General features: G+C 45.9%; 1 protein-coding gene across 1 annotated transcript in view; it reads left to right on the top strand.

Annotated features, from left to right (window-relative positions):
- The window catches only part of GPC4 (glypican 4), a 99026-nt gene extending 79222 nt beyond the window's left edge, over window positions 1–19804 (top strand). The window contains exons 5-9 of the mRNA XM_063141589.1: window positions 11124–11254; window positions 13599–13745; window positions 15171–15307; window positions 16619–16794; window positions 19073–19804. Of these exons, the coding sequence (XP_062997659.1) occupies window positions 11124–11254; window positions 13599–13745; window positions 15171–15307; window positions 16619–16794; window positions 19073–19281 (800 nt within the window). The 3' untranslated portion in view covers window positions 19282–19804. The remainder of the gene's footprint in view (window positions 1–11123; window positions 11255–13598; window positions 13746–15170; window positions 15308–16618; window positions 16795–19072) is intronic.
- Window positions 19805–20309: the final 505 nt, after the last annotated feature.

The raw sequence follows: 20309 nt of genomic DNA, 5'->3' as shown, positions 1-20309 counted from the left end.
ATCCCGCCTTTTTTCTTCCAAGGAACCCAAGGTGTGCGTACATAATCCTCCTCCTCCTCCTCCTCTCCATTTTATCCCCACGACAACAATCCTGTGAGGTAGGCTGGGCTGAGAGCCTGTGACGGGCCCAAAGCCACCGAGTGAACTTCCATGGCCGAGTGGGGACTAGAACCCGGATCTCCCGACTCCCAGTCCAACACTGTAGCCTCTACACCACACTGTTCTTCATAACACTGGCTTTTTAAAGGCCTTGCTTGTATTTGTTAGGTTTCGCTGTCGTTAGTCTCCCTCCCCCAGGGGTGTGATTGATAATTTTGTGAACAGACTAAAGGCCTGTAATGGGCAATCCTTGGCTCTCTGGCGAAACTACAATGCCCATAATCCCCAGGTGAGCAAGAGCTACGACAGTCATCTCTGTTCATCTGGGGGGCAGAGTCCTTTTGACCTGGCCTCAGGTGCTGGGAACAGTGGTGGGATGTTACCGTTAAAGGCAGTTAATTGTCAAGGTTTTAGGCTATTGGCATATTTTTATTTCCATTGGCATTTCGTGCTTCAAGTATCAGGATGGCTAGTTATGTCCTCGATGGAGCAAGGAGAGAACATATAATCCCTTCTGGGAATTTTGGTTTAAGCTGCTTCGAAAATTTCCCTGCGTTTCTCTTAGAAATACAATTCTCCCAGTTTTAGGGGAGAATCCATGACTTTTGAGCAAACTCTTCTTTCTTCTTCTTCTTCTTCTTCTTCTTCTTCTTCTTCTTCTTCTTCTTCTTCTTCTTTTTCTTCTTCTTCTTCTCCTCCTCCTCCTCCTCCTCCTCCTCCTCCTCCTCCAATTTATATACCGCTTACTATATCTAAAGACACATATCTATATCCAAGTGGTTTACAAAATCAGAGATCAAGATATATCATAATAAATATAAGAACTTGTCAGCGAAAATCTTTAGGATATTTAAAACCGAATCTGAAAGTGCAATGATTACTCCCCAACCTAACTGGGGAGCGCAATGTATTGTAAGGTATTTTGATGTAAACCACTTGGAGATATTTTTAATATGTTAAGTGGTATATAAATCTATTAAATAAATAGTCATGCAGGCAAGGCAGGGGTAAAGAGACGGGTCTTTAACAAGCACCTAAAACATGCCATGGTTGCTGCCGGCCAAATATGGAATAGCACAGGCTTCCAGCAAGTAGGAATCGCCCCTAGGTGACCGGGATGTGATTATATGCAGGCAGTAAGACCTAGTAACTTTCCTTGGTTTCTTTCCTGGGCTTGTCTAGCCAGTGTGGTGTAGTGGCTAAGGTGTTGGACTGGGAGTTGGACGATCCGGGTTCTAGTCCCCACTCGGCCATGGAAACCCACTGGGTGACTTTGGGCCGGTCACACACTATCAGCCCAACCTACCTCACAGGGTTGTTGTTGTGAGGATAAAATGGAGAGGAGGAAGATTATGTACGCCGCCTTGGGTTCCTTGGAGGAAAAAAGGCGGGATATAAATATAATAATAATAATGGTTGCAAATGATGTTTCAGAATGTCACTTGGTGTACAAGTTTGATGCATCCTCTTCCTAGGGCTTGCTACAGAGGTTTGCCTCATCCTGGTATTTTGCACAGTCTTAGAAACCCAGTTTCATCAAAGAGAATGCAAACACACTAGCTAATTCATCCAAGACTGTAACCAGAAGAGCTCAGAACTCAAAAGAGTTGCAGCGAAAAGGAGCGATGGTGTGAGGCCGTGGGGGGGGGGGGGAATGTTACAGAAGAGAAGGCAGGGTGCCAAGGAGTTGGACAGCAAAGGACAATCTGCTAATTGTAGAAGTCTGTGCACCGCTCACAATGGCTCAAGAGGGAAAGCTCCGTGCGAGAAGGGGGTGCCGGAGCATTCGCTCAGGCGCAACAAGTTGTGTGGAAAGTTGTGTCCCTTCCGAAATTGGGTCGTTGCGCAAAGAGGCCCTCTACTTCTCTCTGCCACCAGACATTTTAAGAAAAGCTCTAAAAGATATCAGTCGGCTTGGATTTGTGTACGTGTGTGTGCGAGGACTTGTGTTGCCATCTCTCTGCGTTCCGCCATGGGGTTCCCCTTACCCTCCTACAACCAGGTAATGGTATGGTGCGACCACACTTAGAATAGAATTCTGGTCACTGTACCTAAAAAAGGATATTGTAGAGTTGGAAAAAGTGCAGAAAAGGGTACCTAAAGTGATCAAGGGGCTGGAGCATCTCCCCTATGAGGGAAGGTTACAGCAGCTGGGATTGTTTAGCTTGGAAATAAGGAGGCTGAGGGGAGACATGGTAGAGGTGTACAAAATGGAGAATGTGGATAGGGAGACGTTATTCTCCTTCTCTCAAAATACTAGAACCCAAAGAAGTCATCCTATGAAACTGATTGGTGGGAGATTCAGGACAGATAAAAAGAAGGGCCTCTTCAGAGAGTGCATAAATTGTGGAATTCACTTCCACAAGATTGTTGTAAATCGCAAGCTGAATATGAGCCAACAGTGTGATGTGGTTGCAAAAAAAGAAAATGCTATTTTGGGCTGCATTAATAGACGTATAGCTTCCAAATCGTGTGAGGTACTGGTTCCCCTCTATTGGGCCCTGGTTAGGCCTCATCTTGAGTATTGTGTCCAGTTCTGGGCTCCACAATTCAAGAAGGACGCAGACAAGCTGGAGCGCGTGCAGAGGAGGGCAACCAGGATGATCAGGGGTCTGGCAACAAAGCCCTATGAAGAGAGACTGAAAGAACTGGGCATGTTTAGCCTGGAGAAGAGAAGATTGAGGGGAGACATGATAGCACTCTTCAAATACTTGAAAGGTTGTCGCACAGAGGAGGGCCAGGATCTCTTCTCCATCATCCCACGGTGCAGGACATGGAATAACAGGCTCAAGTTACAGGAAGCCAGATTCCAGCTGGACATCAGGAAAAACTTCCTGACTGTTAGAGCAGTATGACAATGGAACCAGTTACCTAGGGAGGTGGTGGGCTCTCCCACACTAGAGGCATTCAAGAGGCAGCTGGACAACCATCTGTCAGGGATGCTTTAGGGTGGATTCCTGCATTGAGCAGGGGGCTCGATGGCCTTATAGGCCCCTTCTCACTTTACTATTCTATGATTCTATGAGGAACTTTTGTGGACCACCTTGCGGAGGGGATTCCATAGCCATGGTGCCACCATCAAGAATGCCCTGCTCTGGGCAAGTACAGAATGGACTTCTTAATGGAAAGTGGCAGACGTCTGGCCTTAATTTTGGGGAGGGGAAGGGCATGTACACGCGGGGAAAGGTGTTCCCGAGGTAAATGAACATGTACCAGTGGTGCCGTCAAAGCAGTTATAAGCTCTGCCCTGGTGCATCTTTATTCTCCCCCCACCTTCCATGCCAGCCCCCCTCCTCAGTCGTGTAATGCATTCGTCGTCTTGAACTGTAGCCAATGTTACTAATGTCAAATACTGCCGCCGGAGGGAATTTACTGTGCTTCGCTGTTTGTTGGCCAGGGCACCAGGCAGATCTTAGCAGGAGGTAGGAGCCAGTTCAGCTAGCGTTCTTCTGCGCCCTTGACGTCGTTCCTTCCCCTCCGATCTGCGCTTTTAATTGCTTCCCCCCCCCCCCCGCGCCCACGTTTTGTTGTTTTGTGCAATTAAAGTTTATTTCTTCTTGGCCCGCCCTTATCGGTGTCTGCTACCACTGAAGAGTTTCTAGCTGAATATATCCTCTAAAGCCAACAGAGAATTCACTTATATTCTAATGTGCTGCTCTCGCAATGCATCTCTCTCTCTCTCTCTCTCTCTCTCTCTCTGTCCAGTCGGAATGAAGCTTGCATTCTTTAGCAGTAATGTGCGCAATGCCATGGCATCAAAAGTAACACAGGCCCCAATTCACGCGGCATTCCCGGGAACTTGGGAATGAACTGCCAAGCTCTGAGATTTCACAAAGACCCCAAATAACCAGAAGGAGTTTCCTCCTCCTCCTCCTCCTCTTCCTCCTCCTCCTCCTCCTCCTCCTCCAACCCCACAGTCCTTGATGAAAACATTTCATGGATCTGAAATCTTTCCCATCTCCTTGGCCAATGGAAATATGTCCTGATTTTTAAGATAAACCAACAAGGAAAACACTTCCTGTGTTTGTGTGTGTGTGTGGTGATATCCCACCCACCCACCCCCCAAAAAATTAAGCTGCTTCTCTTGGCTACAAACAAAGATGGGCAATTTGGCTCACTCGGGCCACTTTGAATGTTCCAAAAGAATAACGTATCAAAAATGAGAGCCTCAAAACACAGAAGCTATTTACAACGTCATTCTTTTGTAACCTTTTGTAATTTTATATGTTTATGTACACTGGTAAGATTTTTGTGACATACAACAACAACAGTTTATTGCAGTCAATAGACCGTTCCAACAAAAATTACCTACAAAAGGACTGAGCATACAAGTAGCTATTAAAAAGACAAGTAATCATAGAGGATCTAATAGAAATGGCCAAGTTCAAAAACTTGGCCGCTTGCTCGGTGATTGATTTGTCTGAGTTCCGAAGTAAAAGGGACATTAAGAATTCAGTTGGGTGACCAGGAAAAGGTTGTAAAATGGGGTTCAGAAGATCATTTCTAGCCCCTTGGTAAAATCTACAGAACAGTAACACGTGTGATACGGTTTCCACCTCAGTATTGTTACAGGGACAGCGTCTGTTGAGCAGTGGGATTTTGTTGTATTTGCCATCTAAAAGTTTAGAGGGAAGGACGTTAAGTCTGGCTAGTGAGAATGCTGTCCTGTATTTGGGGATTGTTAACCAGCGCAGGTAAGGCATCCCATCTTTGCAAAAAGAGACTGGTAGTCCTAGGGACTGGGGGGAGCATGGGCCCCGAGCAGCACTCTGGAGGACTCGCATGTCTATATCAAGCAGCCTCAGTTTCACTATTGATTTGGCACTAGCTAAATCCCTTGGTAGTAACAGGGGGTGAAAGGCCTACTGAGTTGATTTTGCTTGTCATGGCCTTTGACCATTGAGATAATGACCAATGATGACCATGTGGCTGTACAAATATTATATATATTGTCTTTTTAGACCACCCTGAGGAAGGACCCAAGGGTCCGAAATGTGTCGGATTTATTTCAACATAATAAAGAACACCGTTCATTCTACCCCTTTGCCTTTTTCGGCATCTCTCTTGGGGTTTCCTTTTCTCAGTTTTCACTTTGAATGTTCACCTAACCCAGCCGTCCCCAACCTATTGGACTACAACCACCATCATCCCCAGCTACTGCTACCATGCTGCCCCGGGGATCATCACAGTTGTCGACCAGCAATTCTGGAAGGTTACAGGTTGGGGAGCACCGATCTAAGATACACGGTCTGCTTGGTTTCCAAAAGCTTCCATTTTGCTGGCACATCAAAAGCGTGTTTTCCCTCCTCTTCCCCCACAGTACAATGAGGAACATTCATGGTAGCAGTCATTACTCAGAGGGCTGAAAGCGGAGTGTTCTGGGAGCCGGCTGCAGGCCGTTCTCAGACTACGGCTCCTTGGCTTGCGGGAGGTTTAGTCTGTGGCAATTCCTGGTTAGTCAGGCCTGTTCAATTGGGGTTAGCAGAGGGTGCATTTGTGTCGAATCGGTGCTTCTATGCCTTGCTGGCAATCATGAAGAGAGCTCCTCTCTTTCAGTGGCCACGTTTGCACAGTAAGCTAGTGCGTTCGGCTCAATCCCTCTAAATCCAGGTTATTTGAAAGACCGTATTCTCCCTTATGAGCCTGCCCGTGCTTTGAGATCTTCTGGAGAAGCCCTTCTTTCAGTCCCGCCATCTTCACAGGCGCGCTTGGTGGGAACATGGGAGAGGGCCTTCTCGGTGGCTACTCCGGTGCTCTGGAACTCTCTTCCCAGGGAAGCTAGGCTGGCTCCCTCCTTGATGGGCTTTCGGAAGCAGGCTAAAACTTGTTTGTTCCAGCAGGCCTTTGGAGAATAATCTGGCCCTCCACCTATGTTAATGTCTTTTAATTTTGGTGTGTATTTTAAACTATTTCCCCCACACACACACACACACAATGCATGTTTTAAACGTTGTAAGGCCACGTTGAGGCCCAGCATTGGGCAAAAGGCAGGATACAAATAAACATAATAAATAAAAAAATAAGTTGATTCCTCTTGCCAGTGCCAGCAATGTAACAACCCCCCTGTTCCTGGTTTAATTAGCGGTATGTCCCAGCCGGAAGCTCTGGCTTGCTGCTGTCCTGGCTTGTGAGTAGGGATGGGTAGGGTGACCCTATGAAAAGGAGGACAGGGCTCTTGTATCTTTAACAGTTGCATAGAAGAGGGAATTTCAGCAGGTGTCTATTATTATTATTATTATTATTATTATTATTATTATTATTATTATTATTATTTATATAGCACCATCAATGTATGCATGTCACACCTGGTGAAATTTCCTCTTCATCACAACAGTTAAAGCTGCAGGAGCTATACTGCAGCTATACTGTGACCAGATTTAAAAGAGGGCAGGTCACCTGCAGCTTTAACCGTGGTGATGAAGAGGACATTTCACCAGGTTCTCCATATATACAAATGACACCTGCTGAAATCCCCTTTTCTATGCAACTGTTAAAGATACAGGAGCCCTGTCCTCCTTTTCATATGGTCACCCTAGGGATGGGTGGACGTTCTTTGTTATTCATTCAGAAAGAATTCGTCCACGTGAGTTCGGATGAGGGTTGCTGTGGCATTTCCCCACAGTTCTGTTCCCTTAGGTATGTCTGGGCTTTGTATGTCTAGTATGTGCAGAATGTTGGACTGAATGGGCGTGGCTGATGATGGGGGAGGAGTATAAATAGGTGGAGTCTAGAGCTTGGGGGAGATTAATTGGTTGGGAGTGGGGAGTGTCAGTCGGGATTGTCAGTGGTGTGGAGAGTGAAAGGAGATAAGATTTTAAGAGACCTAAGATGACTGTTTTTATTAAAACTAGTAGATTAAGCAGGTCAACTTGAATTTGAAGTAACTAAGATCTGTTCAACAAAAATAAACGTTTTATTTTGTTTTGTTACCTCAAACCATGTGTCTGCTTGGCTTTATCACCAGCTCTACAGTTACTATCGTAAACACCTCATATATAACCTTCAGCTTATTACATGCACAGTAAAACCTTTTCAGATTCTAGCCTTTACCCTCTCATATGAGGGAAAGGTTGTGTTTTTCCCTACCCTCAGGTGGTTCAAGTGGTGGCGCTTGGCCTGAGGAGGGTGTGTGTGCGACAAGGCCTGGTGTGTGAGGCCTGTGTGTCGAGACAGTTACAAAAGAAAAACATCAAATATTGATTGATTGATTGATTTTATTAGATTTACATACTGCCCCACAGCCGGTTCACAAGAGCTAAAAACAGTAAACATTAAAAGGATACAAAATTTAAAAACCATCAGAGACATAATATGAAAACACGTTCCGTGTATACAAGTTTTTGCACATGCGCGTTATCGAGGGGCGCCTTGGGAAGTATAGTTTTGAATTGCGCAGCGATCGTGCGTCACCGTGTTACACGGCTCCTTCCTGATTGGTCGTTTTCGCGTGGCCTGCCCATGTGACGGTGTCACGTGATGCTCACTCGCTGTCGCTGGGATGAAGATGGGCCCGTAGAGTTGTCCTCTTCCTCCTCAAAGCTAGAGCTTTGGAGGTGGAGACAACAAGGGAAACCGCTAATGAGCCTGCTTCAAGTAAGTCGTGGGGGCATTCTAGATGGTAGGATGACTGAAAATTCATTGGGGGGGGGGATCTGTAAACTGCTTTGCTGCATGTGCTCTGAAGTTTGCAATCGTTCCAAACTTGATAGTGAATTTGTGATGCATCACTACAAAGGTGAGTGCTGCACTCGGACGAGTTTCAACCAGCGGGCCAACTAAATAGGAAATTCGGCAGCCTTGATACTGATGACTCCGACCATCATGCTACACAAACCAGGGGTGGAGGATCCCTGGCTCCCACTAGCAAGAGGAGCCAAGCAGGAGCGATTGAGCTGGGCACCCTAAGACATTGCTGGTTCCTGGTAAGCCACAATGTTCTCAAAATTCTGGCTTTCCGTGACAACTGAAAGTGGCCTATTTCATTTTTTTCTCTGGGAGACAGGAATCCTTTGGGGATTTCTCCTCAAACTGTCAGGGGCGACGGGGATGATTGTCAGTTATGACCCTACCAGAGAGCCACGGAGTCCTCCCTTGTAGTCTTAAAATGCTAGTTTTCCTTGACGTTCCGTCAGCACTGCCTGCCCCCCAATGGACTAAGATCCTAAATAAATATGAACAGTGGAAGATGCCTTTCGCTGAAAGTATGTGTGTGTTCTGACTTTTATTTTTTAAACAGGAAAACCTGAAATGCAGTATGAGTAAATGATGCAAAGAAGGCAGATGGTCTTATTTATTTTAGATAATTCGTTCTGATTGCAAAATTTCAGGGAAGGGTGCAGTTTGAAGAGTGGAATCTTTCCCCCCAGGGCTTAGTATGCAAACTGGGTGGGGAGCGTAGAATAACAGGAGCAGGAAGCCCAGAAGAGGTACTGGTTTGGGGAAACAGAAAGTCGTATGAAGAGCAGAAGTTCTACGCCTTTCTTTCTGCTTTGTGAAACATTGCAAAATCTACCTTGTAACGTTCCACATTTCTCATATTTGTTCACCTTCTCTTTTACACCCGCGTGAGCAGGAAAGGCGCTATTGGAAATTTGGGTGGGTGAGTGGGTGGGAAGTAGCAGACCAGCTGTCCTCAACCTGGTGCCTTCTTATCTTGTGTACTTCAACTCCCATCAGCCCCAGACATGGCCAAGAATCCTGGGAGCTGTAGTCCAAAGCAGGTTGGGTAAGGCTATAATAGACTGTAGGTGAACCAGTGACACCAAGTATCTCAGGTCTGTAGTGAGGAAAAACTCAGCAAGGCTGGCAGAGTGAGCAAGCCTCTTAGGGGCATTTGTAGCCTACCTGAGCCAACACCTATTTGCATGATTACAGAACCCCTGGCTTTCATTAGCAATTGCTGCATACAACTGAAGACAGGAAGGAAGGGCTTGAGAAGGTGGTAGATAGAAGTAATGGGCGTAAGGCAAGGCAGAATCTATGAGGCCCCAATCCAGAGATCTGAGAGGAATTGGTGTTTTTGCTTATTGTGTTCTGGGTGGAGGGGAGAACAACTTGCACGGAATGACACAAAGGAGGAAAATGTTGCAAGCTTCAAATGGGCTTAAAGCTTCAAGTGGGTAAAGAAGTCCCTCTTCATAGAATATCACCGAGATCACATGGCACCCGCACCACTGGTTCCACTGAAAACATGATCAGGGGTGTAAATGGTGTGTAATCTCGGTGTAATCTTAAATTTATCTCAGATGGCAAAACAGTGTGGGAAGAGAAGGTGTGGGGGACAGGCTGAAGGAAGGCATAGCTGTCTTTCTTTCCTGCATAGCCTGCAAACTTTCTCAAAAGCAACCGTGTGGATACGAAAGGAAGCGACTGTGTAAAGATTGTTGGAGATACACGTTCATTCAGGCTGGGTGGGTTCAGCAGGGCTGCAGTGGTGTGCTTTGCTTTGGAGATGACTACACTGGAGTCATGGGTGTAGGGGTGTGCATGGAGGAAACTTGAATCATGGGAACAGGATTTACGTTAAAAAAAAAAGCAGCAGCAAGAATTAGGAAGATCATAGATATACTTTCTCTGTCTGCTTATTAAATTTATATACACACAACAGTACAGAAACCAGAAGGCTGTGGTTGCAATGACAAATCACAATTGGGGTGCTAAGCATTCAACCACAAAGACTCACACATGAAGTGAGAAGGATGTCTTCTTGATCCTCCCAGAGTGCAGGACACAGAATAACGGGCTCAAGTTAAAGGAAGCCAGATTCCAGCTGGACATCAGGAAAAACTTCCTGACTGTTAGAGCAGGACGACAATGGAATCAGTTACCTAGGGAGGTTGTGGGCTCTCCCACACTAGAGGCCTTCAAGAGGCAGCTGGACAACCATCTGTCAGGGATGCTTTAGGGTGGATTCCTGCATTGAGCAGGGGGTTGGACTCGATGGCCTTGTAGGACCCTTCCAACTCTGCTATTCTATGATTCTATGAAAGATAGACAAAGCAGTTGAGAGCATTATGTGGCTGATTTAAACATGATAATTACAAGGTGATAATGTCGGAGGGCTGTACCCCAAACATACAGCCACGGCTCCTTCTATGAATTAAGCATCCAACTGATGAAGACATCTCGAAACGGGCGCTGCACTGGACACCTGTTTTATTTATCCAGATGCCTAGAATAAGGAATATGTTGGGTGGTACAATATTGTACCTTAACTAATGAATTTTCCACATGCTGTTTTGTAAAATGTTATTGGGAATTTAGTGCTGATACATTGTTTATTATTCTTTTTAATATTTTCTTGATTTATTCATATATTGGAGGCTTCTGCCCCGCTGGATTTGTTTTGAGGTGTTTAAGGCTGTGTATCAGCAAGGAGAATTATATCTTTTTGTATGCTTGATTACAAACAGTATATGTAGGATTGTTGTAAATATCACCCACAGTTGTAATACTTTTTGTCTATCTTTCACTTCACGTGTGAATCTTTGTGGTTGAGTGCTTAGCACCCCAATTGTGATGTATTAAATTTATATACCATCCAATTGGCAGGCGCTAATCTTTTCTTTTTAGGAAAAAAACAATAATTTTTTTATTGTAAGTTTCAACAAAACAATAAAACAGAAACAAAAAAAATGAAAAATGCAAGTGTAACTTTAAAGGTCTCAGTTTCAGATATTACAACATTCTAAAAAAATGGGGCGGGATGGGGGAAGTAAAATGGTGTTCATTACACATAAACTTCAGTAAAGCCAGGCCAGATATCCAAATATAAGTCCATTTGTGAATGGCGCATGTGTACCACTCTTTCCAACGTTGCTAATGTTGCTAGGTCTTCGATCCATTGCATTACAGGCGGTGAGCGTTTTATCTTTCTGATGTTGTAGTATCAGTCTTTTAGCAGACAAAAGGTGCCAATCATAAAAAAAATCACCAATAAAACAACCCTATATAACAATGAAAATAACACAGTATTTTCTCCGCCTAACCACGTGTCAGTCCTCTCCTTTTTTCCCTGTGGTTAGACTCGATGCTGATGGTAGCTGAGCGGCTGGAGGGCCCTTTCAACATTGAATCTGTCATGGACCCCATTGATGTGAAGATCTCTGATGCCATCATGAACATGCAGGAGAACAGTATGCAGGTCTCCCAAAAGGTATGGCGAGGGCGTGCTGGTTTTGGAGGGCCCGGGAGGGGAGGGCATCAACTTATTTATTTATTCATTTATTAAATTTATATACCGCCCCATAGCCGAAGCTGTCTGGGCGGTTTACAAAAGTTAAAAACAGTGAACATTAAAAAGTATACAAGATTTAAAACCATCAAAAATATAAAAGCCTTTTATCAGCTTAGGTTGATATACCAACTACGCCCTTATCTGGACGGAGATAGCCTAGCTGCAGTGATCCATGCCTTGATAACCTCTCGTTTGGATTACTGCAATGCGTTATACGTGGGGCTGCCTTTGAAAACGGTCTGGAAACTTCAACTGGTACAAAACAGGGCAGCGCGGTTACTAACAGGGACTGGCCAACGAGACCACATCACGCCAGTCCTTTTCCAGCTTCATTGGCTGCCAGTCCAGGTCCGGGCTCGATTCAAAGTGCTGGTATTAACATTTAAAGCCCTAAACGGCTTGGGGCCAGGCTATCTGAAGGAACGCCTCCTCCCATATGTACCTGCCCGGACCCTAAGGTCATCCTCAGGGGTCCTTCTCCACGAGCCCCTGCCAAAGGAAGTGAGGCAGGTAGCTACCAGGAGGAGGGCCTTCTCTGCTGTGGCACCCCGGCTGTGGAATGAGCTCCCTAAGGAGGTTCGCTTGGCACCTACATTATATGCTTTTAGACGCCAAGTGAAGACCTTTTTATTCTCCCAGTATTTTAACAATCTATAAATAAATTTTAACTTGGTGTTTTAAATTTGTAATTTTGCATTGCTGCTGTTTTTATCTGGTTGAGCTTTTATATTGTATTTTATACTGTTGTTTTATACTGTTGTTTTATACTTTTATATTGTAGTTTTATACTGTTGTTTTACACTTTGGTTTTAATTTTTGTGAACCGCCCAGAGAGCTCCGGCTATTGGGCAGTATAGAAATGTAATAAATAAATAAATAAATTAACCAACAGTATAAAACAACAGTATCCATTTAAACAACAGTTCTGGGGTCTATTAAAAAAGCAAACAAACTTAGCATATGTTGTTCAATGCTGTTAAATGCCTGGGAGAAAAGAAAAGTCTTGACCTGGTGCCGAAAAGATAACAATGTTTCATCAAGCACAGCAGGATGAAAATCCAGGGCTAGAAAAGTCCCAGGCGCTCAATTACCTGGGCTCCAAGTTTCTTTTTTGTTTTGCTGCCAGTATCCCAAACTTCTTTAGCATCTTCTGGGCGTTCTGAGAAGAGCTTGGTCTCCTGTTGGCTGAGTGTGGAAGTGACCCCTTGTGAGTGGCGTGAGAGGGAGAAAAAGAATTTCCACATTATGGCTTACTCACATTTTAATTGGCGCTTCTTTACTCGGAGGGTGTCCTGAAAATGAATTCTGCTCATACATTGGGAGCTGCTCCAGTTATGAGGATGACAGGACACTAAACCTGTCAGCTAGTAGTTGCCAAAATGTCTGAGGGCCTTGCTAGACCTACCTTTAAATCCCGGCGTGTGGAGGGGCCAGCCCGCGCTAGAAGTAGCGCGGGCTGTCGCTCCTGTCCACACGTCGACGTGACGGGGTAAAGTAAAGCCCCGTCGCGTCGGCCATTTTTTTCTGCATTAAAGGGCCCATGTGCGCAGGAGCGCACCAACGAAAAAGATAGGTTCTTTTTTAAAAAAAACAGGGTTCCCCACTCGTCCTCTGCCCCGATTTACCACCCCTGCGATGTCCAACCCCCCCGCCCACCCCCTCGCCAGCCCACCATGTCCGATCCCCCACCTGCCTGCCCTGTCCAATCCCCCCACCCCGCCTGCCAGCCCGCCCTGTCCGATGTCCCCCCCATCACTCTTGGGCCGCAATTCCTCCCAATGTCCCCTGGCTACGCTCTTACCCCCCCCCCCCCGGTGCCGATCTCCCTCCCCACCCCACGATTCCCCACCACCACGGCCCGATGGGCACAGCACTCCTGTGGAGCGCTGTGCCCAGTGCGTGGCATCTCCCAGCTACTCGTGAGTAAGCCGCGTAGCCAGGAAAAGCCGCGGAACTGGCTAGACCTTTTGCAGCCCCGAGCTCAGCCTGGGGCTGTGGAAATACCGGGCCACAACTGGTGCTGGTTATCCTGGGCCAAGGGAGGGTTTAGCCCTGGCTGACCCCGGGATCCCCTGTGCATCATCTGAACCCGGGATAAACCCTCGTCTAGCAACAGCCTCAGAATGCATCTCCCCAATAATATACACGGACTAGTGTGTTAATGCCAGACAGCTGGTATAATTGCCATGAGAAATTCTGGCAGGTAAGAGCAAAGTGGTACACCATGTTGTGTCTCACGTGGCTGTGTCTGCATCGGCCCTAGGTCTTCCAAGGATGTGGGCAGCCCAAGATGCTGGCACAAAGCCGAACGTCTCGCTCCGCCTCGGAAAGCAGCTTCAGTGCCCGTTTTAGACCCTACAACCCGGAGGAGCGGCCGACGACAGCAGCAGGCACAAGTTTAGATAGGCTGGTGAGTATGCAAAGAGCAGTCCATTAGGGGCAAAACTGGGATTCTCCTCTTCACGCCCCAACTAGGGGTTGTCCTTCTGGGGTGCAGCCATCAGAGATGTCAACGTGGTTGAAGTCCATGAGAACTGGAAAGTTGCTGTCGAACAACAGCGAGAAAGGGCGATTGCCCATTTGGTTGGCCACTGTGGAAAACTGGACACTCATCCAATGTGCAGAGGAGTACGTTCAGTGGAGTACATTCAGTGGAGTACGTTCATGTGCAGTACGTTCAGTGGAGGCTGGTGGCTCCCATGTCAGTAGGATGGTGAATCCTCTCCTGGTTTCAGTCAGAACCAGCCAGAACGCTGAAGGAGCTCTCCAAGGTACAGAAGCGGATTCACCACCCCACTGACATCGGTGTCCCCAGCCTCCACTAAGTGCTCTACTTGTGATGATAAATGTCAGAAGTCAATTAGGCATTCTGTTGAAGGAATATTTGAGCCGCCTTAGGCACCATCTTTGGCGGAAAGGTGGGATATAAATTAAACAAACGAACAAACAACTAAAATGTTCCCTTTTGTTAGTACTGACCTGACCAAAATGTATTCATTATCTAAAGCCCTTTTAGGTGTCCCACCTCCTACAGAGATGAGATTGGTGGGTATTCGAGACGAGGCCTTTTCTGTGCCAGCACCCTGGTTCTCGAACTCCCTCCTTCGTAGGATTAGGCCAGCCTCCTCTTTGTTGTCCTGGTAAAGACAACATAGGCCTAATCTACACCAAGCAGGATATTGCACTATGAAAGCGGTATGAAAGCAGTATATAATAGGCAGGAGTCACACTACTGCTTTATAGCAGCCCATTGACAGACCACATACTGCTTCCATACAGCATTCATTGTGCTGTAACCTGCTTGGTGTGGCTCCTGCCTTTTATATGTTGTTTTCATACAGCCTTCATAGTGCAATATCCTGCTTGGTGTACATTAGGCCCTCTGGTTTTGTTCTCAATCCCTGGAGTGCTCACTCAGCATTAGGTCACTCCAAAAAATAATCTACATAAATAAATATTGGTCAACCTCATTGGTTGGGTGACCCCAAGTTCCAGCACTGTCAGAGAGGGAATGGCTGAACCTCAGCAGAAGGCCACAGGTAGGGCTCGGTAAGACTTCTGCTGGAAACCCAGGAGAGCAACTGTCAATCAACATCGACCAACCGTCCCCAACCATGTACTCTCCAGATATTTTGGAGAGCGACTCCCAGCACTCCTGACCATTGGCCATGTTGATCAAGGCTGATAGGCATTGAAGACCGCAACGTCTGGAGGCCACCAGGCTGGGGAAGGCTGGTGTAGACCATTCTGAGCTAGTTTTGACCAGTGGCTTGAAGACTGCTAACCAAAAGAAGGGTAACTGTGGTTACGTTGGTTTCTCTGATTTTACTAACAGGTGACGGACGTGAAGGAAAAGCTGAAGCAAGCGAAGAAATTCTGGTCCTCCCTTCCCAGTAATATCTGCAGCAACGAGAACATGGCTGCCAGCAACATCAATGAAGAAGAGTGCTGGAATGGAAACAACCAAAGCAGGTTTGGAAGAAGACAACATTTTCATTTCAGCTTGTTCCTCGCTAATTTCCAGCCTCTTGAAAAGTGGGCAGTATCCAGCAGAGCGCTTACACCCCCGCCGATTAATTTCCAGAAGTGGTGGGTTCCCGCCAATTCCATTGTGCCAGTGGGACCCACCGCAAAGGCAGTGGAGTTTTGGCTGGCATTTTGGGGGGGGGGTCAAGTGAAGATCACCCTCTACTCCCAGCTGTTTCAGGCGTATGATGGGGCATCTGTGTCAGCTGTCTTAACAGGTCTAGTCTTTTATTGAAACGGTTTTTAGCTGTTTACTAAATTGTTTTAAGTTTTCTATATTGAATTTGTATGCCGTATTTTATTATCGTGTGGATTGTGGTGAACCGCCCAGAGAGCTTTGGCTATTGGGCAGTATAGAAACGTAATAAATAAATAATGCGCCCAGAATGACAATCCATCATGATGGATTGTCATTCCAAGTGGCGTTATGGGGAACTAAAGATGGCCACTGGCAACAGGGACAAGCCAGGGAGAGTGTTGGAAAATTTCTTGCCCTCCCCAACCCTGAAAATAGCTGAACTCCGCCTCCCCTTTGGCCATTTGCAAACGGGACAGCAAAATAAGGGGGTGGGTGCATTTTGTTTCGGCCCAATATATTTCCACATATGTGTACCAATCTCAGCCTGATGAAAATCTAATGATTGCCAGGCAGTAATGAATCGGAAGGCGCTTGAGCAACTCCCTTGCACCTGGCTCTGGTTGGTAGACTTCAGGGCTCTAGTAAAAGTCAAAGTAGATCATGCAGCCTTAAAGTCTGCCCTGCCCTGGTCTTACAGAGAGCTAGATGCACTGGTGTTGTGTTAGTCCCTGCTGGGTATATGAACCGGCATGGGAGTAGCGTTGGCTCCAGATCCATTCAGCTTCTGTGTCGTGCGGGATGTGAGAACTGAACGAGTGCAGTTGATTCATTGTCCAAATGAGGTCAACTGGACAAGCATCAGGACCTCTTTGGAGTTGGGAGATCAAAGTGGAACAAAGCTATATAGTAGCTTTCCCAAACCTGATGCCCTCCAGGTGTATTGGGTGACAATTCACAGCATTCCTGACTATTGGCCATCCTAGTATTTCGAACAGGAATGTGCTTCTGGGAAGTAGACAAGAAGGGTGTGAAGACAACAGTAGTCTCCAATGGTCTGTCCCTAGCAATTAATATTTCAAGGGTCCTTCCACCGAACATGGGCATTCCAGGCCGTTATCATGACCAATGACTATTGGCCAACTGATCTGTGATGAGATGGATGGCTCTTGTCATCGCAGGTACGTCTATGCCGTGATGGCGAATGGCCTTGCCAACCAAGCGAATAACCCTGAGGTGGAAGTCGACATTTCAAAACTGGACATGGTGATTCGCCGACAAATCGTGGCTCTCCGTGAGATGACCAATAAGATGAAGAATGCTTACAACGGGAATGATGTTGACTTTATCGATATAAGTAAGTGTGATGGTGTCTTCCTAACAGATCATATATGTATGGGGCTGACTAAAATTCATATGATATTAATCGCTGAATGAGTGGAACCTAGGAATCAGACCCATCTAACCCAGTAGGGTCAACACTGACTGGCAGCAGCGGTTTTCCAAGGTTTCAGGCAGGAATCTTCTCAGTCCAATCTGGAGATGCTGGGAACTGAACCTGGGACCTTCTCCGCGCAAAGCAGCTGTTCTAACACTGAGCTACAGAATTTCCCATTAGTTCTCCCCTGCCTGCCCTGTTTCTAGGTTAAGCAGAGGCCCTTTCTACACCCAAGGGTTATCCCAGGAAAATGGAGGGATTGTCCCTGCCTGCTCCCGGGATGCCCTGTGTGGCATTTGGATACACAGGAACGATCCCGGGATATAGGGCTGGTGTAGACATGCAGAGAGAGAGAGAGAGGGAGAGGGAGAGGGAGAGAGAGAGAGAGGCTGACCCAAGGTCACCAGTAGAGATGTGAAGGTCTGGGAGAAAAAGTGGGGGGGAAATGGGGTGGCAGGAAAGTGGAAACAAGAAAGATTCAGAAAAAGGCGTGTCGTCCGTCCGTCCCCTTCCATTCTTTACAGAGATTCTTTACAAAAATTCTTTACATTCTTTACAAAAACCTATGGCTTTTCCAAATATTTCTGGTTTCCCCTGTCCCCATTTTTTCTGTCCCGTCCCCACAAACCTTCACATCTATACTCACTCGTCACACCAGCTCCAATCCAGTATTGGATTGTTTTGACGTTGTTGGGTTTAATTATTATTATTATTATTATTATTATTATTATTAATAATAATTTGTAAGCCGCTTTGAATTTTTCTTTCTTTGTTTCAAAGAAGAGTGTGCCAGAATTTAAAAAATAAAATAGGGCACAGAACCCAAGAGTTAGACACTCACCAAACACAAAATTAAGAGTTGACCTTCAGATTCCAAAAGACGCGCAAGGTACTGTCCCGCGAGGACTCTCCTGTGTCCCAGTGCTGGCAGGGGAAACTCACTTTCAAGGCTCTTCCCCCCCAAAAACCCTTCTTTGAATGTAGAAAACAAGGATGGCATAGGAATCTGCCTTAATAGGCTAAGTCAGACCGATGGTCCATATAGCTGGCAGTGAGCTGTCCAAGGTATTAAACAGGAGTAGTTCCGAGCCCTATCTGTAGATGCTGAGGATTGAACCCAGGACTTTTGGTGGTAGGCACATGCTCTGTTACTGAGCTACGGCCCCTTCCTAAGACAGTGAAGAAACCTTATCTCTGAGATGCTAGCTTTTCATAGACTGCAAGCTTTTAACATCAGGTGTGTTGGGGAGAGGGTGGGGGAGGCCTGCAGCTATAGAACTTCTGAAACGGAGCAGTGCAGAAAAGTCGTAACCACTTGCTTGATGTGGGGCTGCCCTTGAAGATGGCTCAGAAATATCAGTTGGTGCAGAATGTTTGCAGAATGTTTGCAGAATGGTGCAACTGGCTATTGGTGGAGACTGGGTGGTCTGTTCATGGGGCAACCCAAATTGCAGTGGCTGCCGGAGCATTTCCGGGCCCCATTTAAAGGGATTATTTTACCCTTTAAGGCCTTAAATTGTTTTGGGCCCAAGTTACACAAAAGACTGCCTTCTCCTGTACCAGCCTGCACACATTCTGAGGTCATCAACGCAGGTTCTTCTCACTCGCCTGCTGCAAAGGACGGCTAGGCTGGTGAGCACAGAGGATAGGGCACTTTTAGTGGTGGCCTCTCACTTCTGGAATCGGCTTTCAACAGCGGTTTACCAGGCTCCTTTTTTGCAGGTCTTCCGAAAGGATCAAAAGATCCATTTGTTTTTCCTCTCCTTTCCATAGTCTATGGGTTTCAAGTTTCATTGGTGTTCTTATCGGGGATTTTTTTTAATGGAATAATTATTTATTGCTTTTGTACTGTATTTGTTTTGCATAGCTGTGTTTTGTTCCGTTTTATCTTGTAGGCCGTTTTGAGAGGGTTCTGCCCTTAAAGGCATCCTTAACGTTGTTTTACATAAAAATTGCTTAAATTAATATGTGTAGATTAGCCCTGAAGTTGCAAAGCTCAAACTGGTGATATAAACTTATTTGTTCTGCATCTTTTTGAGTGTGGCTTGGTGCTGCCTGAATTTGCATGGCTCAGGGAGGGTCTGGTGAACTTGCATGAGAGGAATTGGGACCACTTCCCTTTGGCTCCCTTCAAGTCCCCGGAATCCACAATCAAATGAACCTTTAAAAAAAAAAAATTCCCTCTGCTTTCTTCCAGGTGATGAAGGCAGCGGAGAAGGCAGCGGAAGCGGTTGCGAATTACAACAGTGTTCCCCCGAATTGGTGTTGAACGTCACAGACGTAACACAGAACGTCAACAAAATGGACAAAAATGCAGGCAGTTCTGCCACCTGCCCGGGCCTATCAGAAGCAGCCCTCCTCCTTAGCATCCTCTTGTTCCTGACTGGGCAAAGACAGTGGAGATAACTGTGCTGTTTTTTGGGTGTTTTTAGAGATGAAGAGCGGAAAAAAATGACTTTTATTAAAAAAAAAAAAAAACCAACCACAGAAAAAAGTAATTGTTAAAAGGCACCTGATTTCACTTTTCTAGTGACTTTGGGGGTGGGTGGGTCCTTTGTAAGTTAATGGGCAACAGTTTTTACTATGTCACCACTGGTTTTCATGAGTTTTTCTTACTCTCTCTCTCTCTGTTTTGAGGAAGGGAAAAACACACAAGGATTTGGACCAGTTAGTCTAACCTGTTGACTGAGAAGCCACAATAAATGTGGTTATCTAAGTGTATATACAGGCCTGTAGTTAGCTATGCTTTTGTCTTGTTGTTTTTAATCAAGTTCTTCCTTCCTTCGATCTCCCCACCTTTTCTTTCCTTTTAGTTTTATTTTAGCCAATTTCCTGCAAAACCAACAGTTCTCTTGACATGTATCAAGGATTATGGTTTCTCTTTTCTGAAATATGAACTTATCTGTACAGAAGCAAGAGGGTCTTTTTTTTTTGGTTTTAATCGTATTTCACGGACATGGAAAGAAGTTGCCCAACGAGCAACAGGAGTCGCTTTGTGTAATTTACTTCCCACATGTATCCGTTACGCTAGATGCCTTATCTAAAAAAGAAGTGAAGCTAATTTTTGGGGGTTTCTCCAATCTTTAGAACAGAACGTAAAGGGTTGGTCAAATACACCTTGGTCCTTGCTGTGGAAAGCATTAATTGCCTTCCTTTTCTGCTCTTCCTCAAGCAAATTATCCAGCCGCATTTGTGGATTTTTTCGTTAGATTAGGAGAAGAGATTCCACACCATTCTAGTGGCCAGTTACAGCCTTCCTATTGTTGGGTTTTTGACGTACGGCCAGTCAGTACAACGTCTGCTCTCTTGTCTCCGTGGCTGGGTTTGCACGATCAGTGGGGGAAATCACACAGTAGAGGCTGTTTCCCCCTCCTGCCATTTGCTCAATGACATGCTTCTAACCCTCTCCACAACCCATGGCTTGTTGTAGGGTT

This window comes from Elgaria multicarinata, chromosome 15 (genome assembly GCF_023053635.1).
Source record: "Elgaria multicarinata webbii isolate HBS135686 ecotype San Diego chromosome 15, rElgMul1.1.pri, whole genome shotgun sequence".
NCBI classification, from domain to species: Eukaryota; Metazoa; Chordata; class Lepidosauria; order Squamata; family Anguidae; genus Elgaria; species Elgaria multicarinata.
The sequence above is the reverse complement of the archived record's forward strand: the minus strand, read 5'-3'. Positions and strand labels throughout refer to the sequence as shown.